The sequence below is a fragment of the Myotis brandtii genome, unplaced genomic scaffold (genome assembly GCF_000412655.1).
Source record: "Myotis brandtii unplaced genomic scaffold, ASM41265v1 scaffold206, whole genome shotgun sequence".
In the NCBI taxonomy this organism is placed as follows: domain Eukaryota; kingdom Metazoa; phylum Chordata; class Mammalia; order Chiroptera; family Vespertilionidae; genus Myotis; species Myotis brandtii.
Window position 1 is genome coordinate 390,889 of NW_005357691.1, and position 21,857 is coordinate 412,745.

A 21,857-nucleotide genomic window follows, 5' to 3' on the forward strand; every position below is an offset into this window, starting at 1 on the left:
TTTCATAGAGAGGAAGGGATAAGGAGAGAGAGAGAGAAACATCATTGATGAGAGAACCATTGATTGGCTGCCTCCTTCATACCCGCTACTGGGGATTGAGCCCACAACCAGGAATCAAACTGTGACTTCCTAGTTCATGGATTGATGCTCAACCAGTGAGCCACACTGGCAGGGCTATTTTTTCACATAGGTTTTAAATTTCTTGCTTTCTCTCTTTGCCTTCTGGTATGCTCCATGATGTGAATGTTGGTACGCTTGAAGTTGTCCCAGAGGCTTCTTACACTATCCTCATTTTTTTGGATTCTTTTTGCTTTTTGCTGTTCTGATTCCTTATCTTCCTTATCTTCCAAATCTCTGATTTGCTTCTCTGCTTCATCTACTCCACTGTCGATTGCCTGTAATGTATTCTGAATTTCAGTTATAGTATTCTTCATTTTTGACTGGTTCTGTTTTAAAATGATTTGCATATACTAAGTTGATTTATAAACATTAAACCCTTTTCTTGAAATCCAAAGAATTAATTTTTTACATGTTAGCTATGAGATTGGAGCGAGAGTGCTAGTGACATGTCTTTTTCTTGTTTGTTGAGAGAAACAGGGAGGTACAATCTAAGTTGGTAAATCAGTGACAAATAGAACACGAGTCACCTGGCTTCAGTTAGTTATGTGACCTTTAAATAACAAGTGCCCATTTCAGAAAAGACTGATTTTGAGACTACAGACATTGAGCAGACTCTTCTGCTTTAAAGAAGGAACACTTACAGGGTTAAAATTCTGATACAGATAGAGTTGAAAAATCCCTGACAGGTTTCTATAATGAACGAGTGTGGTGTTTTGTTCTCCCAGCAGGCAGTTAAGGTCAGACCTGTGAATCAGAGCTGTGCATTTGGTTGGTGATACGCATCACACACATGCTGCCAGTCTAATAGTCCTAAAGGACTTGTGCCCGGCTCAGGTTGCTCCATTATAATCCCCAGCTAAGAAGCCACCTTTAATTTAAAAAAAATTAAAAAGAGAACATGAATATTTGAAAGTCAAACACCACATGTACTTTATAGCTTTTTAGCCTAAAGACATGATGAACACTAAAATTTGAGAGGTAAATCCTTCATTGCCATTAATCTGTCACACTCCCTCACTGTATGAGCATACGTACATTTTGTTAAGATAAGTGTTTTACTGAGTTTATTGTTTTGTAACTTATTGGCAAGGCATTGTGGTTTGGTGCAAAGAGCACTAGACTTGGAATCAAAAGCCACTTCCTGTCTGGGTGGTTTATTAACTGAGGGTAACCTTAGCATAGTTGGCATAGGATTTCCAGATGGCATATTCTCTGCATGAACAAAAATAATCTGCCATTTCAGTAAGCTTTGATGGGAGCTACCTGATCCACTTGAGATCCTTTTATCCTTTTCCCTTTTCTCACTCCCCTCCCTTGTAAATTTCACAACTCTGTTCTTTTAGGGCAGCTAACCCTGTTGGGTGTGAGAGGAAGGCAGTCTGATTAAATCAACTTACTACATTTTTTTAGTTGGTCCATTCCATCATTTTAAATTTTGTATATTTCTTACAGCATTATTTGTAATAACACACTATAAGCAACTTAAATGTCTGTAAATAAAGGACTGATTAAATAAATTGTGGTATATCTACACAATTGAATACTATGTACATGTTACTAAGTAGAAAGTCTCTATGTACTAACATGGAAAATTCTCTAAAATATATTAAGTAGAAAAAGCAGGGTGTAGACAAGTATGTATATAGTATATCACCCTTATGTTTTTTTGAAAAATGTATATAGCTACCTGTTTCTCATATGTCCAGCATCTCTGGAAACATAACAAGACACTGGTATCATTTGTTACTGATGGAAGGGGGAAGTGAGTGTCTGGGCAGAGATAAGAGAGGAACATTTAAGAAATAAATCCACATTGGGTGGTGAACACACAATACAGTATACAGATGATGTGTTGTGTGATTATGCACTTGAAACCTGTATAATTTTGTTAACCATGACGCCCTAATATCTACACTAATAAAAGAGAAACATGCAAATTGATGTCACTCCGCTACACCCACCAGCCAATCAGGATAAGTATGCAAATTAACCCAACAAAGATGGTGGTTAATTTGCATATGCAGGTGAAGACTGAAGACTGAAGAGGTTTGGCTTCTCTGCTGCAGCCAGAGTGAAGGCCTGGGTCTCAGGTGCTGGAGGAAAACCGGTGCTGGCAGCCAGGGGAAGGAAGGCCTATTGCACGAATCTCTTCGTGCAATGGGCCTCTAGTATTCAATAAAAAGGGGGAAAAGAAATAAATCCACACACAAAAAAGAATGTTCACAGCAGTATTCATACTAAAAAGTAGAAACAACTCATGTCCATTAACTGATGAGTGAATAAAATAGAATGTGGTATAGCCGTACAATGGAGTATTATTAAGCTATAAAAATGAATGATATGTTGACACACCTACAACATGCACAAACCCTGAAAACATTATGCTGAGTTAAAGAACCCAGCCACAAAAGGTCACAGCTTGTATGATCCCATTTATATGAAATGTCCAGAATAGGCAAATACATAGAGATTGAAAGTAGATTAGTGGTTGCCAGAGGCTAGGGGGAGGGGGATAGGGAGTGATTACTTGAGAGGTCCAGGGTTTCTTTTTTGGTGATGAAAATGTTCTGGAATTAGGAGTGATAGTTGCACAACTTTATGAATATACTATAAAATAACTAAGTGAAGTCATGAACGTGTCTACTAAGTCTCACTGTGAACATAAGACAACAAACAACTTAAATTTCTACCTAAGAAATACTTCAATTGTAAAATAGTATCACTGATAACTCCAGAGGACTTCATATCCTTTAGCTGCTTTCACTAACACCAGTGATCTTTTCATTTTATTGTTAACCCAAATGAAGTCCTGGTTGATAGAATTTTAGGCAAAATAAAGGAGTTTGAATTATATGGGATTGAGATGTTGTAGCTGCAGGCCTTCCCCAAACCCTGCCACTAGGAGAGAAGGCTATGGGGGTTTTGAAGAAACCTCAGAAAATCTTTTGGAACAGTCTGTCCTTTCTCTCCCCACAGTGGATACCTGCCCCTATCCTGCCTCTCTGGGCTGGTGACCTGCCCCTGTTCCCTTCTCTGTGTTCTTCTGGGTTGAGATGAGTCACAGGGTTTAAGGAGCCCTTCCTGATAATGGGTTAGCTTTGGGGCTCTTGGTTGAGATCAGTGGACCTAATGATACAGCTTCTCTTCCCCTAGTCACTAACTGTTGATAGGTTCTGGGTCATTGTAGATTGTTATCCAACAGAACAATTGCCATTATAGCATATAGCCTGTCTACAGGTTGGTCAGATACCAGTCTTCTGTTGGTCTTTCCAACTCCTGGTGCTTTAACTTGAATTCATCTTGACCACAGTGTATCTTTGGTTAGGAGTGGGTTACACAATGCATATTTTAGTTTGCCACCCTTGAGACCTTAGTCATTACTGTGACCACTGAGGTTAAGTCTCCCCACAGGCAATCTTACCTCACCTGTGCTGCTGAGTCCTTCTTGTAAGTGGCCTAATAAGACAGGGTCTTTCAGATCCACATCTTTGGCATTCATTCAGAATTAACTCACATAGTACAAAACTGACCTACGTTCTGGCTGGAGCTACTGTTCTGATGGTATAGGTAAGCCTCTTTTTGCTGTTGATCTTCAGGCCAACTTGAGATCTTGTTCATTGTATTAGAAAGTCTAATCATCCTTTGGACTCACTGGGCCCTTACTTGATAGGAGGGATGAAGAGAAGAGCCTTTGTTACCCCAAGACTGAGAAGATGACCTAGATCTAGCAGGCTTTTTATTTGCACTAGAAGATCAAGAGAGCAGGGTTATGTTCTCCCTTGATCTCTGTCATCTGCTCCTGAACCCTCTTTATCTGTGTGGGACATACAGCTCTCTCTTCTTTAGGCTGACCTGCTGCCAGAGGCTGATTCCTCTGAGTTACTAGGACGTTTATAATTGCTCTCTAGTGCCCTAAGCATTCCCAGGCCCATAACCCTTACAGCTGGACTCTTGGCCAAGATCCTGAGTGAGCTCTTATCTCTTCTCCACATATCCTTTGTGAATTGGTAAACTTGAAGATAAATTCCTCTTTTGCAGAGATCTGCTGCTTGGGACATCCATATTTTAGAGTGTAATTGAATAAAAACATTTTGTGCTTATTCTGTGCCAGCTACTATGCTAAAGGTTACAGATATTTACTACTTTATTTCTCCCAAAAACAATTAATATAGATATTATTATTATCTCCATTCTACAGATCAGCAAATTGAGTCACAGAGAAGTTAAGTAACACTTGCTTGCACACAACCAGTAAGTGGTTGGAGGCAGGATTAGAGTCTAGACCTTCTGGCTCCAGAGTCCATGACCTTAGCCTCCATACTATATTCCCTTATAACTTTAAAAAAATTAGATATAGCCATATTAAACTCTCAGAGCAAATTCCATATTATTTGTCTTAGAAAAATGTTGTTCAAATAATCTTATACAATATTAAGACTTTACTTTATTTCATGTAAATAATCAAAAATAGCTATGATTGAGTCAAAATTATTTTACCTGAACTCCATTGGATGCAATAATAACTGTCACTCTTTGTTTAGCTTTCCATACCTTAGGAAATCTGTTCTTATTTACACTAGGTACATATTCACATATTTGTTCTCTTTGAGTGTCACACTGCTTGAGAATGAAGCAGCAGCATTGGAATTTGAGGTATATATGATGTAATCTTTTCAAGTGCATGACCTTTGGTAGCTTCTGCCTCTCTAGCTGCAGACTCCTTTTCATGTTCTATTTGACGGATTTTGTGTTCCTATTGTTCTGTTCATGTACTTGCTGCCTGGTGTGGTGAATGTATTGCTTGACTTTAAGAGCTTTGAAGTCACTCATTCATGCTCCTTAAGTGCCAACTGTTTAGGCAAAACCTCTGCTCCTCTATCAACCTGGTCCTTATCTGTCTTTGCTCTATATCAACTGTCATTTCCCAGTTATCTCAGCTGAAGTTTATGGTCTCTTTGACTTGACTTTTGCTGTAGCATGAGAAAATCCGCAAAGTGTTCATTGACAAATCATACAACTGTCCCTTAGTCTTGAGGTCTGTGATCTAGCTGCTGTGGCTGATTATCAAAGTCAAGGGACCATGAACCCCATTTACCATAAACCACATTCCTAGGTTTTACATTGTCATGAGTAAAGAGCCCTTGCTGGAAGCAGCTTGATATGGTTCAAGGAATAGTGCCTTGGAAGTCCAGTCACCCGTGTTCTAGACCTGGAGCTTCTCCTAACATAGTGAAGCAAGTTCTCTCCTATCTTTGTGTCTTAGTTTCTGCATCTATAAAATGTGGTGTTTGGACTAGATGGTATCTTAAGATCACTTCCATATCTGTCATTATGCAGTCATTATGAAGATGGAAACACCCACAGACCCCACCCATTATATTATGTCCTGACTATGCACAAACTGACAGAAAAAACAAGCTACCTTTTCAGACAGTGACCTCACGTCATGGCAGGCTACACACAATATTGCACTGGCCTTTAATCTGCTGTTTTAACATAATAGTGCCTGTCCTCACAAACAGAATAGCTCTTTCCACAGAAAGTTATTCATGTTTGCTTTCTCAGCCATGAATCACTGCAGACCACCTTCTGGGTCCTCCTTAAGTATCTGCTTCAAATCTAGATTGAGACACTGCTCAGGCAAACAAATAATGGCCTTTGGGGAAAAATGGCATATGGGGACCAAGTGAAGCTTTCACCTTAGGTACTTTCAATTCTCTAGAAATCTGATTGCCCCTGCTATTAATCAACCCTATTGCCTAAAAAAATGTAGACTTTTAAGTGATACCCAGATCACTGCTTTTATCTCTTTCCTTTTCCTGTGCTCCTAGTCCTGCTTCTGTGCACCTTTACCAACCTTTACTCAGAATTCTGGGGCTATCCCCTCTTTGGGAATTAAAAACTACTAGTGCATAATATGGTAACATTAATTACAGCCCCTTGGTAAATGAAGACAGATTTTATGTTACTGACTGAGATCTCACACCAAGAAGTGCAGGGCTCATGAGGTACTGTGATAACATCTCTGGTCAAGGCAGTCTATCTCCATTAGAGCTTTAAGAATAAAGAGATTGCAATGGATACAGACAGTAGGGAAGTGAAGGCATGTGCTGGGGGTGGGAGTGGCCAGGGAGAGGTCAATGGGGGGGGGGGAAAGGAGATACATGTAATGTTTTAAACAATAAAGAATTTAGATTTTTAAAAAAGAATAAAGAGATTGAAGATGGTGGTGTAAGTAAATGTGGTACTTGCTGCCTCCCACAACCACATCAAAATTTACAACTAAAATACAGAACAACCATCATTCAGAACCACCTGAAATCTAGCTAAACTAAAGTCCTAACACTAGGGAATTAAAGAAGAAGCACATGGAGACTGATAAGAGGGGTGGAGACTGGGGTGGAATTGCAGAACCAGCTGGTCCCACACCCATGTGTGGCAGTTTAAAATTGGGAGGGTTATCTTAGCTATGGAGGTTCTCTGAGGATCAAGGGGTCCCTGCCCCACACCAGGCCCCCATCCTAGGGTTCCAGTGCCAGGAAGAGAAGTCCCCACAACTTCTTTCTGTAAAAACCAGTGTGGATTGTGGCTGAGTGACAAGGAGGCTGTAGAAGTCCCAGGCGGTTCCACTTAAAGGGACCATACATGGACCCTCTGAGCTCCAGTGCTGGGGCAGCAGCTTGAAAGGAACCTGAGATATTAGGGAAGGAACTAACTTGTCTGGAATCAGGGCAAGAGCTAGAGGGCTGCTTTCTCCAAGACAGAAGTACTGGCAGAGGCCAGTGATCCTTTGCTGAGCCCTCCCTGCCATAGAGCTGACAGGCTGTGCCATATCTGAATCTCCATTAACCTGACTCACACTTTTCACTCTACCCTGGTGATTCCCTGAGACCCCACCCATCCCTACTTCAAGCCATTTCCAGTGGCTTTTGTACACAACTGGCCTCTCTTGCCTCATGCTTTGAACTTTCCTAAAATCTCTCAAACAAGCAGCAGCTGGCATCAGCAAGCCCCATACCTCTCAAAAAGTGGCCCCAGGCCCAGCACTAGCAGCAGCCCACCCTGGTTTACAGGTTGCCTCTCCTGGGCACCTCCAAGCTCAGCACAAGTAGCAGCCATCTGCTGAGTGCTTTGTAGCTCATTCTGGGTGGCTGGGCAGGGCACAGGAAGAGGTTGACTTTACACCTCCTGGGAGGCCCCAGAGCCAGTGCACCAGGTGGTCAACTTCAACCACACAGGATTACAACCTTACTACCTCCACAAGTAACACACCCAAGGGGTGGACTTGGTGAGCAAGCCCCACTGCTCCATAAGGTGGACTCCTGTACAGCAGCTCTTCAGCTGTAGTTGCAGCTGATCTTTGAAACTGATTGGCCTGGGGCTCAATCCCTCCCAGTGATGCCAACATAAATCAAGGCTCAACTACAATAGGACAGTGCACACAGCCCACACGGGGTGCACCTAGGGTGCCCAGCTCAGGTGACTGGGGAGGCTGAGCCACTGGGCCCTACAGGAGGCCAATCTACCAAGTCTGGGAGACATAGTAGATCTACCTAATACATAGAAACAAACACAGGGAAGCAGCCAAAATGCAGAGACAACATGTCATAAATTATAGAACAGAAGAAATCTCCAGAAAAAGAACTAAATGAATTGGAAGCAAGAAAACTACCAGCTACAGAGTTCAAAACAATGGTTATAAGGATGCTCAAGGGACTAGTGAGAATTTTAAGGAAATTAGTGAGAATATCAACAACATGAAAAAGGACCAGTCAGAAATGAAGCATACACTAACTGAAATAAAGAATAATTTACATGGGGATCAACAGTAGAGGACACTGAGAATCAAATCAATAATTTGGAATATAAGACAGCATAAAACACCAATCAGAACAGAAAAAAGAAAAAAGAATCCAAAAATAAGAAGATAGTGTAAGGAGCCTCTGGGACAACTTCAAGTCTACCAACATTTGTATCATGCGGGTGCCAGAAGGAGAAGAGAGGGAGCAATAAATTGAAAACCTATTTGAAAAAATAACAGAAAACTTCCCTTACCTTGGGAAAGAAATAGATATACAAGTCCAGGAAGTGCAGAGAATCCCAAACAAGAGGAACTCAAAGAGGCCCACACCAAGACACATAATAATTAAAATGCCAGAGATTAAAAACAAAGAGAATTTGAAAAGCAGCAAAAGAAAAGCAGTTACCTACAAGGGAATGCGTATATGACTGTCAGCTAGTTTCTCAACAGAAACTTTGCAGGCCAGAAGGGAGTGGCAAGAAATATTCAATGTGATGAAAAGCAAGAACCTACAACCAAGTTTAGTCTACCCAGCAAAACTATCATTTAGAATTGAAGGTCCAATAAAGAGCTTCCCAGACAAGGAAAAGCTAAAGGAGTTCACCACCACCAAACCAGTGTTACATGGAATGTTAAAGGGTATTTTTGAAGAAAATAGAAAAAGAAGAAGAAATAAACGATAAAAATATGAACAATAAAATGGCGATAAGTGCATATTTATCAACAATTGAATCTAAAAATCAAAATAAATGAACAAGGAATTTAATGAACAAAATAAATTGATTTTGTTCAGAGAGAATGGAGGAGGGAGGTGGGAGAGATTAACCAAAGAATTTATATGCATATATGCATTACCTATGGACACAGTCAATAGGGTTGTAAAGGCTTGGGGCAGGGTGGGAACCAGTTGGAGAGGGCAATGGGGGGAAAAGGGAGGACATCTATAATACCCTCAACAATAAAGGTTTAAAAAATAATAAAAAGATTAAAGCTTATTTGATTTGCTGTTTTATTTTCTGTTACTGAATATTAATCTACTTGGTAAATCATAGACTAGTGTAATGCACATTTAGCTTAGCCCTCAAGCATCTATCAGAGGCTTGAAATGTCCACAACAGGTGGGCTTGGTGAATGCCAGGACTTAGCATAATTGAAAGGGTGTTTTGAGTCATGGCACATGGCAACATGGAAATAAAACAGATATATCACAAGTGGGTGGTAGAAATAGACTGGAAGAGAATTTTAACACCTAAAACATGACAGATTTATCCCTGCCAGCTTCTCAGGTTCCTGATACATTCATTTTCCCTTGATCTGAGATTCTGTATGTGTATTATGTATTTCCTCCTAAAACTCTGTTTTCTGTTTCTTTTCTTTTATCATTTTTCTCTGTATCTTCTTTCTTAAGTGCCACTTTATTTTTGTAATAAACCTGAGATCATATAGTGGCTTGCTTTGAAAGTCATTTGTTCAGTGTTGTTCTGATGGTGATTTCTGGTTAGAGGCCCATAAACATATCTGTAGGATATGGTTGGGATAGTTCATACATCTTGGTGAGTCTCATAGCAATATAGGAAGGGTCTGACTTTGAGGACTGGAGACATTTGAAACTGTTACGAATCATCTTGGGATGAAATTTCAAAAATCAAGTGGCAAAAGCCATGATACACATTTAAATTCTTAATCTCTGTGTGAATATTACAAAGAAACCTTTTAAACCCTGGTTAATTGCGAAATGAACATGTCTTTACTGGAATAAATTAGCATTTTCAAGGTGCTTTGCAATTTGCAGAGTTCTCTGTTTCATGTGTCTAAGCTCATTTGTAACAGCTCTTACCCTTTCATAGCTGCCCTTTTCTTTGCTCTGAAACTCAGAGACCATTTGGGGAGGAATAATTCCAGCTTTGCTTTCATTTGGATCTTGCATGAGATTGCCCCTTGGGTGGTTCTGGCGGGGCTCCCTTGTTTTACTCTGACAGATATGCCCTGAATTGTGACATTTAAGCAGTGACTTTGCAAAATTTGATTAGTCAGTAAGAAAAAGTACTCTTCCCACCCTAAAGATTGACAGGAACATGAGATGGCAAGAGTACATAGGACAAGAAATACTTGGGAGAGCTCAGCATCGAATCCCATCATATCATAGTACATGACTAGATGCCTAATCTCGTAGTTGGAGTCACTCAGTAAAATTGTTGGCGAAGGGACTAGTAGTCTGACAAAGTTATGTTGAGAAAAAACTTGCAGTGTATTAACATTAATAGTAGGCATGAGGAGAAGAATAATGTAAAAAACTGTAAATCAAACCACTGATAAACCCACAAAGACTCCATTCCAGATTGTCATCAGCCTCTTGCCTTTGCCATGACCAATGACCAGTAATTGTCTGAAGAAGTTTTAAATCATTTGGAAATTTCTTTGGTAAACGAAAAATATAATAAAGGAAGAAGGGTGACCACAAGCTAACCTGTGAACTAAGAACTTTGAGGTGTGGGCCAACTAGGCCACTGAATTTGCTGCATTTCACTCTTAGATTGCACCACTTTGAACTTTGCAAGTTTGATCCTCCCTGTGGTGTTTCTGAGGTAGAGAGGCTGAGATTAGATTGCAGTGGGAGAATCTCCACAAATGTGATTCCACCATAACCTCACCAGCAGCCCTATTTCTCTCTTGACTTGACAACTTGGATCCCATTAAAGGGATTTAGTTGACATTTCAGAAGAACCTCATTATAAAGCACCACTCTTCCCCCCACCAGTGCCACCTCTCAAATTCCCCATTATTTCCCAGATCACCCAGAATCACCAAATAAGGGATCACCAGCTCCTTCCCCTTCAATACATCAAACCTTTCCTGTCAGTCCTTACCCACAGTGGCCCTTAAAACCCTTCTTTCCTTTCCATGCCCATTGCCATTGTTGCTCTCATTCATTCAGTCCCCCCTTACATCTCATCTGGACAACCACAATACCTTCTTGACTCTCCCTGCTACCAGACTTTCTTCTCCAGGATTCACCCTTCTTATTACTGGTTGCATTATCCTAATCTCACCCTTCCCTTGTACAAATTGCATAAAGGCCCTTCACGCTCTGGCTTTTCCTTCCTTTGTAGCTTGGTGTACTCCTATGCTGGTCTGTGTCCTGCTTCTGGAGCAGCCCCCTTTGTTCTTCTCATATCTTTGCTCACATTCTACTTTTTCTTGGAATTCTCTCTCCTCTTCTCCTTGTGCTAAAGTCTTACCCATTCTTCAAGGACCAGATCAAATATTATCACATTCACCAAGTCTTGTCTGAACCCCCCAAACCTGATGTGATTGCTGCCTGTGATAAATCTCAATATCACTTTTTATCTCATGCTCTGCCTTGCCTGACAGTTATTTGTATATTGATCTTGGTACACTTGGAAGGAAGGACTGTGTCTTACTCCCTGTGAATAGCAAAATACCCTGCACCACATAGTAAGACAACTGTTCCATAAGTATTCATCTTATAAAATACATAGATGGATGGGGTGGTATCATCTACAGGTAGGGCCCAAGGGTAGGTTAAAATGTAACTACTGAGTTGCTGGAAGACAAGAATGTGTATATAACCTCTGAAGTAAATGGTTCTCAGAGGATCATATGCAAGAGGGAGCTTAGGATTTTTGATGCCTACCACTCACTGAAAAATCATCCTGATGTACACTGGAGTGTGAAAGACTAAAAGGTCTGAAATGTGGCCTTCAGATGCTGAAGAGATTTGTTAATCAATCACCAGCCAGCTCCACCAACAGTATACAAAGGTGCTTTGTAAACAGTACAGTGATTATTAAGGATATTATTAACATCATACTGTTAATGTGTAATGAAGTTGGCTCAGATGCTAATGAAACCAGTGATTGTTAGGGCGTGTGCTAAATAACCAGCAAGGTTTCTGAACTACTGATCCAAGACAGGGCAAACTCACCAGCTATTCTTATTGAAAAATTGTGTTTCACCTCACAAAGGGCCTTTTGTGTTTTGGTTTTGTGAAAGTTGTGGTTTTGTGATTTGAGGACATGGGCATGGGGATAAATGTAAGAGCAGGCTGTGGTCATGCTTCAGGAATTTTTTAGGAAGGCAGACTTAACCTGGTTGAAGTAAATTGCATATAGAATAAGTGCTATTGTTGTAGGGCCAAGCTCCCAGTTCACACTGACTTGTAGTTGACTTAATTAATTGTCAGGAAATAATGTTCTTGTTTTTGTGTTTTCTCTTGTGTTTCAGGCAAAATAGATTTATGTTGATTTGCTAACCTCGTAAGGCAGTCACTGTCCATATTCAGTTGCTTTTCAAAATGATCAGATGGCTGGAACCACCACACTTGCTAAAAGAATACACCTCTTCATGCATGGCTTGAAACTAGAATTGACTTCTTAGAGGAAAGCATTTGGCACTCTACTTTTATTGTTCACAGCACTACAAGAGGGGCATAAAAATACCTTGGCTCTACCTAAAAATATACCTCAATGAAATCTAAAATTTGGGGTTCATAAAGGTTAATCATCTAATAAAATAGAGAATTTCCTCAGGGTGGAAAGTTGAAGTTTATTTTAGGGGCGTGGTATTGTTTAGACTGGCCAAGCTCCCAGCTATAATGCAATCAGGCTGGATAAGAAAGAGGCTAGAGAGTCTTGGGGGGAGAGCACAGTGTCATTTCCCTTCTTTTCCCAGGCTTATTTTTTGACATTATCATGCAATTTGCCTTTTACATATATTGGCTTTGTTATGCCATTTTTTCAGCTAACTAGGAGATCCTGACAATTTCAGCTGTCTTTTAGATTAATTTTTCACTAAACGTTTGAAGAGCATAAGAATTGTGAAACACACATTCATTTATCCATGAAGCTTGTATTGCTTACCTGCTATGTGCTGGGAATAGGGAGACAAGTATATTCCCAGCCCTCTCCCTGGTAGGGGAGATGTATGAATAGGGCAAAATCAGTGACATGCACTAGACGAGACTGTCTATAAGGTACTAAGCCCAGGGCCTATTGGAGAGTGAAGGGTTAGCTGCCTTCCTTGAACTTCAGTGGCCAAAGCCATTTTTAGGGTTCCAGGTGGGACTATGTTTTGATTTTATATGAGGCTTGATTAACACTTTTTGCTTCTTTTCATTAATTTTTTTTCAACAAGTAATTATTGTGGGGAACAAATTGAGGAAGGGGGTAGGAAACACCAGGGCAGGGAACATGGTTACAGTTTTAAATAAGGTGGTCAAATAAGACATCACTAAAACGGTGACTTGGAGTAAAGCCTTGAGGAAGCAGAGGAGCAACCTGGAGAGGCTTGGTGCTGAGGGAATCAGTGTTGGGACCCTGAGGTGGGGCGTGTCTGGAGGGTGCAAGGGATAGCTCGGAGGCCAATGAGGCTGTAGTTGAAGGGAGTGACAGCGTGGGGGCAGGGCAGGGATAGGGCCAGAGAAGGAACAGAGCCAGGGGGTCATCGAGGGACTTACAGCCATCCTGTGGCTTTTCCTAGAGTTTGTTCCTAGTGACCAGCCTCCAGCCATCAGATGGTCTGTTGAGCTGTTACAGCATGATAGGTTGCCATTATCATTTCCATCCATATTTTTAAAAATTTCTTTGTTGATTAAGGTATTACATATGTGTCCTTGTCCCCCCCATTGCCCCCCAACTCCCCACTCATGCCTTCACCCCCTGTTGTCTGTGTCCATTGGTTAGGCTTATATGCATGCATACAAGTCCTTTGGTTGATCTCTCCCCCTTACCCCCCCTCCCCTACCTTCCCTCTGAGGTCCATCCATATTTTTACTTTTATTGTCCCTGCAGTGAAAAGCAAGATATTTCATTTGTGGGACAAAGTCTCTTCCTTGTGTACATAGGGGGTATAGAGGTGTTTGTCTCTATTCTTCCTTTCTCTGTCTGACACTAAGGAGATGTGTGGCTAGAATTGTTCTTTTCAGTAATTCTGCTAACCTGGTACATTCCAAGGAGGACATAGATAATGCCTGTGGTCTCTATATTCATACTGTCTAATTCCTTTCAATTATACTGGTAACATAAGTCTATCTCTTATAGTTACTTTTATCATTAATGGCACAAAAATGAATTCTTCGTAGGGCCAAATACAAGCTCTTTAGGCATATAAAGTGGGTTAACAAGGGTGGCTCAGTGTTAAGCTATGCCAGAGCTGAGTCCAAATTTTATTCCGGTACAGGGATGACTTTCTATGTGGCCTCTCTAGCTCTGGAGCTAATTTGGATGCTGAGTAGCCCCACAGGTATTTATATGTAGTGTTTGGTATTTTTACTGGGTTCTATTCTTCTCCCTTGGATCACCTAAAATGGTTAAGAATTTTCTAGTGGGATTAAGGTTGTGATCTCTGGGGAGGGGTGGGACATCTGCTCTCGGTTATTTTTGTGTTAGCTGCTTCCCCTTAAATGTATGTTCACAAATGAGCCAGAGCCTTATCAGCTGGGGTCCAGGGAGGACTGTCTAGGTACTGCTCCTGAACTTGGTCTCTGAGCCATGGCTTCCCATAGACACTCAGGTAAAAGCTTCATATTCTTTATCTTCTATTGAGCACAAGTTTGCTAGGGCAGTAAATCCATCATTTGCCTAAAAAATACTTTTTGGTTAAATGAATTTAGTGTTGTCTAAATAGTAAATAAGACATTGCTCATCTCTGTTCTGTCCTTGCCTTCTGATGCTGTTTTAAAGACAAAATATTATTCTTATTCTAGTAAAATTAGCAGTTTGAGTGGTTTATTTTATAAAAAACTAAATGTTATACTATATTATACATTTTTCAGGACATTTTATGAAACTGTAAGAAATTGTGTGAAGACAGGTTTTTTGGTTAGAAATTTTTGGTGATATATAAGATACAAATCCTTATCTTGACAGTGCTTTAAATCAAATTTAAGGTGTTTGGGAAAGAGGTCAATCGAATATGGTGCTGGAAGGAGGAATATTTATAACTAAGAAATTCCATAATAACTTATCACCTATCTTCACCTTTTCTGAACAATGTTTTTAGTCTTCCTGAAGAAACAGCTATGAACCTTTTGCTATAACACTTAGGTTATTAATTGGAAAGGGGCAAAATTTCAGAACCTCCAGACCGTCATTACTCTGTCTTCCTCTTGTTTTGTAATGTGATGTTAAGGAAGCTTTTTGGTCATGGACAAGACACCACGGAATAGGGGTCAAAGGACTAAAGGACAGGCAATCTCCTCAGAATGGCCGGTTCTCTCTCGTCAGTCAGCCTGCTGCCTGTCTCTCCTCCAAAGTCTGGAATGTTGTTGTTGCTTTGTTGCCCTCTCCCTAAGTAACGGTTCCCTTTCTTAGAAACCAGGCACTTTGTCCTGTCTCCCGGTTTTCAGATTAAGGGACAAAGTAATTATCAGTGGCAGTCTTTTAGAAAAATTGTTTTTGCAAACTTGTGATTACCTCTCAAAATTTAAACAATGGGAATAGTTTAGAAATGTCTCCTTTGGTGTTTTAAAACAAATGTGCTGCAATAGAACTTCCTACTTTAATGAATTAATATGCAGTGTCTTCTTTGTTCAAGAGTTCAAGAGCTATTTGTTTTTCCCCACTCCTCCCAGGAGCCATTTTACAAACATGGCACCGCATGCCTGAGATTATGGTAATCGGCCAGCATACACATTCTCTGGGTGTAGGCACACTATTCAGCAGTACCAGTTGTTCCAATGGATCTTGAATGCAGTTAACTGGTAGAGTAACTCCACATTTTATTTACTAATTGCGTGACAAAATAGGGATATATTGTATTGAAAAGGTGACATAATTATAGCACACTCAAGCATTGTTTTTAAATTGCACCCAACCCCAACTTTATTGTTGCTTAAATCTGGAGGCTATAACTGTGACTAAATTAGATAAACTAATTGACACCTTTTAGATGGGTTTTTAAATCAGGAACTATTGTTTTTTATTGCCTTGGGTCCTTAGGTCCATGAAAGCAAAGGAGAGAGAAGTCCTCACAGAAGGAAAATCCACGTTGCCCTGAAATGGGCTTTGTGTGGACAAAACTGGATCAGAATCCATTTTTAGTGACCATCCCCATACTGAGAGGAGATTTCGAGGACAAGAATTTATACTTTTGTTATTGAACACTTACAGTCTACAAAATTATGTAGATTGAAATCCTATACCCTTTGGCCTTTCAAGTTGAGGAGCGGGTGGGGTATGGGTGAGAGGGAAGTAATATCGTTTGCCATACTATGCAGCCATTGATTCACTTCACCAGCCACTACCCAGTGGGTTACACAGCCCCAGCAGTCTATTCTCAGGGCAGGGATGGAAAAGGAAAAGGTGAGGTGAGAGGGAATAATCAAACTGGATTGGCTTTAAATAACTGAAAAAATGGTAGTCAGAAGATATGGTTGAGGGTGAAGCTGAATGTTTTGTACTTTTAATTACCACTAAATGACTGCCTACTGCTTCACCACAGCTAGAGAAACTAAAAACACATGTTTTATTGCTGTCAGGTTGGAAGTGCTTTTTTCCTATAGGGAAGACAGAACATGCCGCACATAATGTATACAACATTAAGGAAAGTTTCGCCCTGGGCAGGTGGCTCAGTTGGTTGGAGCGTTGCCCCGTGCACCAAAAGCTAGTGGGTTCAATTCCTGGTTAGGGCACATACCCAGATTGCAGATTTGATCCTGGGTTGGGGTATGTGTGGGAAGTAACCGATCAAGGTTCCCCCCATCCCCCCTCTCTCTCTCATAAATTTAAAAAATGTTAAGAAAAGCTTCAACTATGAACAAAATAGCACTAGAATAGAATCTGACCTAGTGGAAGTTCAGTGACATAATTTTTTGTTTAATAATCTCTATCTAACCCTCCTGATACCAGCTATAATCTAAATTGTGTTACCTGTCTATCAGTGATCCAAAAGAGATTTATATGTTTTTTTCCTAAATGCAGTGTACAAGTGAAGTTGTTAGTAACATTGAATCATTCTGCACACATTCTGTTTTTAAGGGAAAAAACACTTTCTGATTTTCTATGAAATTCTATGAAAGACTACTTTTCAACCATGACTCATGAACTTCGCCTCATTCCAGCTACTTAGGCATTTATTCCCAAATGTCTGACGACACCCCCAGGTGCGTGAGCATGTCTATTAAACAAGGGTCTTATTCATCTGCTAAGGCTCCGTTCCATTTGTTGAATGTTCTCAGGAAAGCAATATACCCTTTCTTTAGAAGCCAATATTTATACACAGAGTGACTAACATACTGGTATGTTGGACTTAGCAATTAACAGACCAGAAATAGACTGAACTTTTTTTTTTCCATTTGGGTTGCTGTTCACTGTTTACACTGTACATTATACCACTCAGAGAAAGTGCTTAGTTAGAAAAATGCTACCTAGTTATAATATTCACTTTTTCCTTAAATATTCTTATTTTGAGCCACTTAGGCGGGAGGGGAAGATGAACATTAGTATGAAATATGTGAGAAAATACACATAAAAATAAAAGCAAGATTATTAAATACAAATAGAATTTTCTCTGAGAGATTTATAGTAAAAAAAAAGTTGCAATGTTATATTATTTATATATGTGCATGATTAAATAAAAACCCAAAAGTTTTTATTGATATACTGAGGTTTATGTAGGCACCTCGTAGCATGTTGGATGTTGTTCAGGAATTTTCTGAAAGAGGAAGCTTGTTTATTAAGTGAAGAATGATGTGGCTTTTGAAGCAGGCACAGCATGAAAGTCAGGCTACCACCTTGGAATAAATATCTAAAACTTGATCGTCCAGTTACATTTCCAACTGCATTCTAACCTACTAAGTCTATAAAGGACTGTCGGTTAGATGTCAGCACCTTAGGGTCACAGGAGCTGCCCCTGATTTTCCAAAACAGAAATATTTGTTATAAAATGCTTTTAATAAAAGAAATTTTAAAAGCTTTTAATGGTGGTGACTTACCTCCGTCTGTCAGTCAGTAGGCATGTACTGTGTTACTTGTGTATACAAGGCCCTGAATTAGGTTCCTGGGGCTCCTAGTATATTGGCAAACTTTTCTGTGATAGAGAAACCTCATCACCATGTCCAGATGAGGGCCACACTGTGAGGTTAAAATTAGAGAGCTACCCTAGGGCAAACATGGCCTGGACAGAGACAGGCAGGAAGGGAAGCAGAGCTGTAGTTATATGTATCCAAGTTTCATTTAATGATTGATGACATGCCCTTTCCCAGATAACAGCACTAGGTCAAGGCAAACATCTGGAAGTTTGGGGAGGTTAAAAGTCTTCGGATTTCATGTACTTAGAAATTGCTAAAGGGATAAAAATTGTTCCCTCAGAGATAAACACCTCAGTATATGTCATTAATTAAGATTAAAGAGAGCCCCAAAGAAAAAAGATCAATTCCATCATTTTTCTCTATTCTCTTATTTACAACAAAGGGAAAGAAAGGAAAGTACAAAGCGTTTCTCTCATCATGAAGTCAGCGCCTAACTAGATCTCATTTCGATTGAGCCCACAAATCTGGGTATTTTCTGTCTTTTCGGAAGCTCTCAGTGTTGTCATTTATAAGCTCTTAGAGTTGTTAACCTCTTTGAAGATAAGTGGTAACAAAATATTTTGCTCTTGTACACATCGTTCATATTTTATACAAAGTTTTGACATGGTAACTATCTCATCAGCAGGAATGTATTATTCCAGCTTCCTCCTAAGCACACTGCGTGACAGTTTGAAATAGTTTGAGACCAAATAATCATAAGGTTAGAAAAACACGAGCTAAGCTAATTCGGGTTGCCGAGTTCCAATTAATTGGATTTATTGCAAAAGAGTACTAAAGTTTACAAATTTGCCATCGACATTGTTAACTTGCTTTAAGTATTTCCAGCCTGTCACTTATTAGGCAATAAAGCCAACATTCCTAGAAGTGCCTATTTTATCTTGACAAATAAGTGTTTCCACACATATGAAAAAGGCTTGCCCTGGCTGCTGTGGCTCAGTTGTTTGGCCATCTTCCCGTACACCAAAGGGTCATGGGTTCGATTTCTAGTCAGGGCACATACCCAGGTTGTGGGTTTGATCCCCAGTCAGGGCATGTACGAGAAGGAACTGATCAATGTTTCTCTTACACATCAGTGCTTTCTCTTTCTCTCACTCCTCTCTCCCTTCTTCTCTTTTTAGAATCAATGAAAAACATATCCTCAGGTGAGGATTTTTTAAAAAAAGAAAAAAGCTTGAGTCCACTGTGGAAATCAGTTCTAAAAGGGTGACCCTGGATTTTTCACACTGCAGAAAGAAAAAAAAATAATGCCTAAAGCTAGTATCCCAAAACATCATTAACTTGTAATGGATTCATTTAATTTGACCTTTGCTTGGGTTAAGACCTTGTACTATAAGAATAATAAGAGTGGTGAGCAACTTCATTGAATGTGACTCCATGTACAACACACTCTGGTACTTCCATGTTCATTGGAAAACGATGGATTATTTCATCATCTTGAAGCCTAGAAAAGCGTGAGATTAAAATGAGTAATGTTCAAAGTTTTATTCTGTAAATAGGGACTTTGGTAAGGGAGAAGGGATTTTCAAATATGGTCCAAGACGATAGTCTGAAGGGCTAAACCAGCTGAGATAACTAGACAGTGTAGTCTAATCTTATAGATTCTGATTTCCTGCCAAATGGCATTTAGGAGCCACTGATAATTTAATTTCCTGGCATTTACTGTTACTGGAGATTTTAAGAAAGTAAATTTTTGTTGAGTGCACAATTTCAATATGGAAAAAGCCAGTAAGATAAAGATTTTATGTGACATGTGAAGGACCAGCAAGAATGAAATAGGAGAGTGATTTTCAACATGCTATCACTGTGACAGGCACATTTTTCTATATGTTGAGGCTAAAGGCAGTTTTAAAGCTGCCTTATGTAAACTGCATAGTTCAAGGAGATGGACTCTGGTTTCACCATGTCTGTACTTTTCATTTCTAACTCAATTGTGTAAGGGAACATCCTGCTTTCCTTTTGGGGGAAAGTACTAGTAAGAACTATTCTCTGGTCTTGATAAATGTTTGCTGTGATACAGCTGTCTCGAGCAATTATCTTTGCCCAAGAATGTTTCAATCATCACTCTATGGAGATGAGGGGTCTGTCTGTGTGCCAGCACAAGCTGGATCTGGGCTGGCTCAGAACATGATGCTTCTTCAGTGGTCTGATTCCCTCTTTTGCTGGGCTGGCTTCAGAAACTGACCCAATTCTGAGTGACAGTTCACCAGCCTTCACCGAGGCAGGGTCTGAGACACAGGGTGCGGTTTCCTTAGCTCACACTCTGCTATTTGGTTGCCTATGGCAACAAGATCCAAACAACTTGGACATGTGTTTGTATAAAAAAAAAGGCTGGGAATGGGACCCAAAGAGGGAGTTTGGGGCTGTTCAGTTAGTGGAAGAGCTGCGGTGAGTATCGGGCAACTGCTCATTGCTTTTCCCTCATTCTTTCTAAATTATGCTGGGGATATCTGCTAGCACAATAACCATGTTTGTGGGTAGTTGGACAAATAGTCTCCATTCTCATGTTTCCTGAGCAAATTAAATACTTGCTGTTTATTTGTCTGTGTGAGTTTCTTGTTCAGGGAGAGACAAACAAGTTAATATATGTTTAAGAAGCTGAGAACTTGTAGATACTCACATTTGGTACCTTTTTGATGACAGGATTAACAGGGTGCCTTAGCAATGTTTGTAATTGCAGGTGGGTGATCTAGAGTCAGGGGTGGGTGGGGGTCAATCAGGATGGGATGAGGGGACTTATTCATATGAAGGCAGTGGAAGAAGTTATTGGAATAATCAGCTTAACACTTTTTATAAGTTATTCCCTTCCCCCCAGATTTTTCTTTAAAATTGCAATTTTTCAAACAGCCAAAGTCCTGAATAGTATCACTTCATTGACTATATCTATCCTCTCACTTGCTTGAACAAAGGGGGATTTAATTTTGGCATGTCCCAAAACTGCACATCACTATGACAAGTAATTTACAGTTGCAAAATTTGCCAGTACCAGTTGAGAGTGCCAGTTTAATAAATTTTCTCTTGCTTGATTGCCCAGGTCTCAAAAGTCAGTCAATTTACCTTAGACAAAACTCTGTAGGATATAAAAGTGTTCTGCCAGATTTAAAGTTAATGCAGACATTTTAAGCAAATTAATAAGGATTGCTTGGGTGCCTAGCATTGTCTAGAGACAGCAATAAGTCTTTGTTCAGATGAACTGAATTTTACAGTCAGGAGGAAAGTGAGGCTTCAGGAGGATGCTATTCCACGCCCCCACCCCTCACCCCCCACCCCACTAAGAAGTTATGGGGGAGGAGCTGGAAGCTGGCAGGGAGGTTTCTAGCTTACTGTCTTGAACAGCGGTCACCAACCTTTCGGACCTCACGGACCGGTGGTCCAAGGATACTGGGTGACCCTTGAACCGTGTTGGCCACCACTGCTTTAGAACGTAGCCCATGAAGCAGAGGGTCTGGGCACCTCCCTCCTCCACAAGCCGGCTGAGCCAGCCAGCCAGCCTGTGACTGGGCTGAGCATCTCCCCCCTACCCCCACCCTACCCCGCAGCTGCTGCATGCAGACTGTGCCTAAAGCTGTGTTTCCCTTTATGTAAAACAATTCCTTCTCTCTTGGCTGCTCTGTCACACCCCTGCACTCCTTCACATCACTGCTCAGAGCCACTGCACTGCCCAGAGCCCCTGTCGGGCCAACACAAGCTCTAATCCACTTGTCCCCCTCAGTGGCCTGTGAAGCAGCACAGCGGGATATCCCAGCAGGGGTTTCTCCCAAGTCCCCAGGGACTTCCCTGACCTTTGGCCTTCTGGCTGCTGGGGAGCTACCTTCAAGGGCTCTTTCTTCCTAGGAGTCTCAGTGAAGTGTCTCTGGCCTTGGTGCCTGCAGGCCCCATGCAGCCTTGCAC

At 40.5% G+C, this 21,857-nt stretch overlaps 1 protein-coding gene across 7 annotated transcripts in view; it reads left to right on the forward strand.

The window, feature by feature from the left end:
* FHL1 (four and a half LIM domains 1) overlaps positions 1-21,857 on the forward strand; it is a 63,957-nt gene that overhangs the window by 37,091 nt on the left and 5,009 nt on the right. For 2 of the 7 annotated variants that reach the window (XM_005865329.2, XM_005865330.2), the window contains exon 1: positions 14,347-14,452. The exons of 2 other annotated variants lie outside the window; for them this stretch is intronic. In XM_005865329.2, the coding sequence (XP_005865391.1) occupies positions 14,431-14,452 (22 nt within the window). In that variant the 5' untranslated portion in view covers positions 14,347-14,430. Of the gene's footprint in view, positions 1-14,345; positions 14,453-16,917; positions 17,043-20,281; positions 20,355-21,857 lie in introns of those variants that run through there. 3 more of the 7 variants (XM_014538931.1, XM_005865325.2, XM_005865327.2) reach the window with 3 other exon arrangements.